Source organism: Penaeus japonicus, unplaced genomic scaffold, assembly GCF_977035675.1.
Source record: "Penaeus japonicus unplaced genomic scaffold, GWHDUDI00000001_assembly GWHDUDI00000003, whole genome shotgun sequence".
NCBI classification, from domain to species: Eukaryota; Metazoa; Arthropoda; class Malacostraca; order Decapoda; family Penaeidae; genus Penaeus; species Penaeus japonicus.
Genome location: NW_028234405.1, coordinates 17,890,318 through 17,895,317, shown reverse-complemented (window position 1 = coordinate 17,895,317; position 5,000 = coordinate 17,890,318). Strand labels below are relative to the sequence as shown.

At 36.7% G+C, this 5,000-nt stretch overlaps 1 protein-coding gene and 1 pseudogene across 1 annotated transcript; both read left to right on the top strand.

Annotated features, from left to right (window-relative positions):
- Positions 1-132: 132 nt before the first annotated feature.
- On the top strand, positions 133-2,026 carry LOC147472129 (uncharacterized; annotated as a pseudogene).
- Positions 2,027-2,755: 729 nt separating this feature from the next.
- Positions 2,756-4,260, top strand: LOC122248010 (uncharacterized). The gene is made up of 4 exons (XM_043007779.2): positions 2,756-2,869; positions 3,285-3,423; positions 3,780-3,896; positions 4,056-4,260. Exons 1-4 carry the CDS (start codon positions 2,817-2,819, stop codon positions 4,164-4,166), a joined length of 420 nt encoding a protein of 139 aa, XP_042863713.2. The 5' UTR covers positions 2,756-2,816; the 3' UTR covers positions 4,167-4,260.
- Positions 4,261-5,000: the final 740 nt, after the last annotated feature.

Below are 5,000 nucleotides of genomic sequence, written 5' to 3'. Positions count from 1 at the left end.
TCCTATAGACTTATTAGTATAAAAGTTGTTTGAGTATACAATGATACACACAAATGCAAGCCGTCAGGCTAATCCCCAGATCGATCCCCGTCCAAGCTCGTGAGTTTCCTCTGTCGCCTGGCGGTCACTGCTATGGCTGGCACCAGTGTGGGTAAGGACATAGCTCATTGCCACACTCTTACAAGTCAGCAATCGCTAACAAAGGGCTCGCCATTATACTTATAAATCCAGTGAAGCATCTGCTCTGCAAATATAGCTTATCCTTACACACATGCATACACACACATCCAATTCCCAATTTTAACTTAAGCGTTGGCTCTTGTATGCGTATGTGTATACATTTATATATATATATATATATATATATATATATATATATATATATATATGTATATATATGTATGAATATATATAAATAAATATATATATATATACACACTTAAGCAATCTAAGATTTGCAGATCACATTGATCTTTTCGGTGAGTCAGCAGATGAATTACAACAATTGCTAAGCGATTTGTATTGGGAAAGTCTGAAGATTGGCCTTAAAATGAATATGAAAAAGACTAAAGTCATGTTCAACAGTCAAACCCCAGTAAAGCAAATACAAATACAGGGCTAGGTACTAAAAGCAGTGAACGAGTATGTATACCTGGGGCAACTCATCCAGACGAGTACATCCTGCGAAGCCGAAATAAAACGGCGAATCAGGCTAGGATGGAGTGCCTTCGGTACACATAGTAATATATTACGAGGTCGTCTGGCACTATGTCTAAAGAGAAATATTTTTGACCAATGCGTCCTCCCCGTCATGACATATGGGTCAGAGACATGGACTACGACCAAGGCACTCGAGAGGAAATTGGTAAGTGCTCAAAGAGGAATGGAAAGGCTTCACCGATCATCCTGCGGCACCATGAAGGCTAGAATCTGAACATTAACTGTCTTTAGCGTCGCTTATATCTGGTTTATCGAGGAGAATTTGGATTTGTTTTGTAGGCAGAAGAGAGACGTGTAGATTTTTTTCCTTCTGTTTTTTTTGAGATACAAATTTAATGGCTTATATATTGATGTATGAGTACGTGCACATGAACCCTGCATCTTAATTTCAGTCAGATAACAGAGTGAAATATATTATAACCTTAACAATAGATCACGTATTTATCATAACAAGAAAAATCAAGTAATAGCTACTAATAAACATCATATTTTTGTTTTGATATTTCACCACTAAATTACGGTTATTTTAGAAAATTGCTTTATGATTAATAAATTTTATCTTTTGTAAAATAAGTCTCCCTTAGCCCGAAGTACCTATCGACAACTGCGAGAGCCACAACCAGTGCAAGAACCGTTGCACCAACGAGGTACGTGTTGCATGCATTCTGTGTGTGAGAGAGTATATTTGTATCATGTATATATTGTATCATATGATCTATGTTCTGAAAAGTAGTTCAGATAGCTACGCAAGAAGTTATATATAATTAATAAGTATGCATATAGCAGGAGAGGTTATAGAACTGTAGGAACTATCAGGTTTTAATTCTTTCGATTGAGCAATTCGTTAAATCAAAATTTTCTTCGCGCTTGCAGTTGAACGAGATGACGAGCGGAGTGGACTTGTGGTCAACCTTCGGCAACTCTAACTTCGGCCAGTACATCTGCCAAGACTTGTATTAATACTTCAACTTCTTCTTCCATAATTCCTGTGCAGCCTAAGACTTGAATCTTATCCTCGTTTAGTTATTATGATCGTCATGATTTGTATTAAAGAAAAAAAAGCTGTATTATGAACCATCTACAGTCCTCAACATGAGCGGCAGGGTCATTCACTGAAACTTGTTGTTACTTCCTCGCAGGTTCACGCTTACTACGAGATGTGCGGCGGACCCTGGGAATACACGGGTCTGGATTCCCAACAGATGCTGTGCTGCGATAGGGGGGAGCACAAGCACTGCATCTCGTAAGATGTGTGGTGAGAGTGCAACGCCTACACCAAAAGATTTGAGGCAACTTTCCAATTGTATTGAGATATTGTTGTAAACAATAAACTTTTGGAATCATAAAGTGTTCTATTCTTAAAAAGCCTCTTCCAATTTTAAGGGTTTAAAAGTGATCCGGCACAGTTTACAACCATCAAGGGTATTACATGTATATATACATATATGAATGTATGCATCTATGAATGTGTTTATATATATACATATATACATATATATATATATATATATATATATATATATATATATATATATATTTACATATATGTGTGTGTGTGTGTATTTGTGTGTCTCTTGACTGACTGACATGTGGGGAATTTGTGAAATACATAAGAGAAAGAAAGACGTTTAGGATAACAACTTCTATGATAATTTTCAGTGTTCTGCTATAGCCTCTTCTGAAGACATTTGGAAAAGGACAGCCATTATGTGTTCTTGCATTTATTTTTTTCATATATAAAATAATATTTTCTCTTCTTCATCTACTCTGCTGAGATTACTTTCGTCGTTATAAAATGATTAAAGTTAGAATACTTTTGTACTTTAATACTGATTTTACATGATGAGAACCTGAACTTAAAATTGCACAAACGTCTACAAAAGCATGCACACCCCCGCATGCAAGCAGTAACACAAACACACACACACACACACACACGTACCCATTATTACGTAAGCGCTCTTAGCCACCAGTACCAAATTTCTATCTCGCTGTTGCTGAGCAAGTCCACACTATGGGCGTCACATCAGGGTAATGTAGGGTATATTAGACAGCTTTCTTTGCTTTGTGCTTAGAAGTTTCAACTCTCCGTCACTATGAAGACCTTGCTGCTTACCCTGACTGCCCTCGTCGCTGTTGGTTTCATCAAGTTAGTTGTAATCGCATTTTGTACTGGTGTCATTTACTGATCGATTTAGAGGTTTTCCTCCTCTATCTCCCCTCCCTCCCTCCCTCTCTCTCTCTCTCTCTCTCTCTCTCTCTCTCTCTCTCTCTCTCTCTCTCTCTCTCTCTCTCTCTCTCTCTCTCTCTCTTCTCGTCCATTAGGCCATGCAAATGTCTGTCTTTCGCTAGCGATGCAAGCGATAATTATTAGCGAAAGAAGATTTAATCAAAGGATAGCAAATCTGAGAGCTGGTGTTCACTGATTGTTTGACCTCTGGAATTCTAGGGTCAATCCAGTGAAATATATTGCCCTTGTTGACTTCCTGTTTCAAAACTTCAGTCTGAATTCAATTCATATAATCTCCACTGTGTTTCAAGGCCCTTGTGTTTTCCTTCTCCAGCGCCCAGAGCGAGCCATGGTGTCGCTGCGCCCTCTTCGTGTCGTCTCCGCATGCTGAGTGGATGGTGTTCGAGCTGCCAGAAGTGAACATCACCGATTGCAACAGCCACGACCAGTGCAAGTGGCATTGTATCAGAGAGGTGAGAGTCGCATGTATGATGCTCGTATGCCGAACGTGATCAAAGTAGCAAAATTGGGGTCTTTGTTCTTCAATTTCTTCCTCTTTCTTTCCTCTTGCCGTCTTTGTAGATCCTCTTGGTCTTGGTCTTTTTATTTCTTTATTACGAAATTCTCTGCCGGCACTGGCTCCTTAAATTTGGTATTTATAGAAAGGTGTGTGTATGTGTTCGGTGTTCCCTCTATTGTCTAGAGAAAACAGTAATACATATCATGTGATTTGCCGGCGTCTTCTAAGCTTCTTTAAGTTTTGATAATGAACCCTTTATTACACATGTTTTTTCCTTTCATCGACACTTCTTGTCCGTTATTTTTTCAGCTTAACGAGATGACAAACGACATGGACTTATGGTCTACCGTCAGCAACGACACGGTGGGCCAGCACATCTGCCAAGACTTATATTCCCACTTCATCTTCTTCATCCATAATTCTTACGTAAGCAAAGAATTTTCTTTGAATCGTATCCTCGTTTGATTATAATTACCGTCATTATTATTCATATGAAAGAAAACAAAATTTGTATTATGAACCCTCTACAGTCCTCAACATGAGCGGCAGGGTCATTCACTGAAACTTGTTGTTACTTCCTCGCAGGTTCACGCTTACTACGAGATGTGCGGCGGACCCTGGGAATACACGGGTCTGGATTCCCAACAGATGCTGTGCTGCGATAGGGGGGAGCACAAGCACTGCATCTCGAAATGAAGTGTGTAATTGTGCCATAACCAATAGGAAGTCTCGGGCGATATTTATGTTGTTTTTCACCATCAGTGTATTGTATTAGTTGTCAACAATACATAACGGAATTTAATGATTGTTTATCTTAAAAAGCCTATTCCATAATTCCATATACGTAATTAAAACAATACGCAGATTGATAGACACAAAGATGCGTGTATATGTGTTATTTTACTAATATTGTGGTTCATATATATTTATATATATATATATATATATATATATATATATATATATATATATATATATATATGTGTGTGTGTGTGTGTGTGTGTGTGTGTGCGTGTGTGTGTGTGTGTATATATATATATATATATATATATATATATATATATATATATATATTTATATATATAGATATATATATATACATATATATATATATATATATATATATATATACATGTATGAATATACATTTTCATAATTATATATACCTATGTAAGTAAGGCATATTTCTTTTATGATCATTTTGCAAAATGTATGCCACCAAAATACTAATTCTACTCTCCTTTGATAATGGTAAACCCTCCCCACAAATTCATATCTTCTTAGAGATAATTCATATATAAAGAATGTAAAAAATGCATGTCTCAGTATTCCTAAAATTTGAGAATTCATTTTGAAAAGAGATGGTCTGCCTCAGGCTTAAAAGTGATTACGTTTATATTGAAGTCATTGATTTTTTTTTTTTACATTTTGTTCTCAAATATTAAGAAAGCCGAAAGACCAAACCCAGGCCAACTTATGCATTATCAATGATACAGAAAATACAAAACAAAAAATAAACCATGTCTCAGT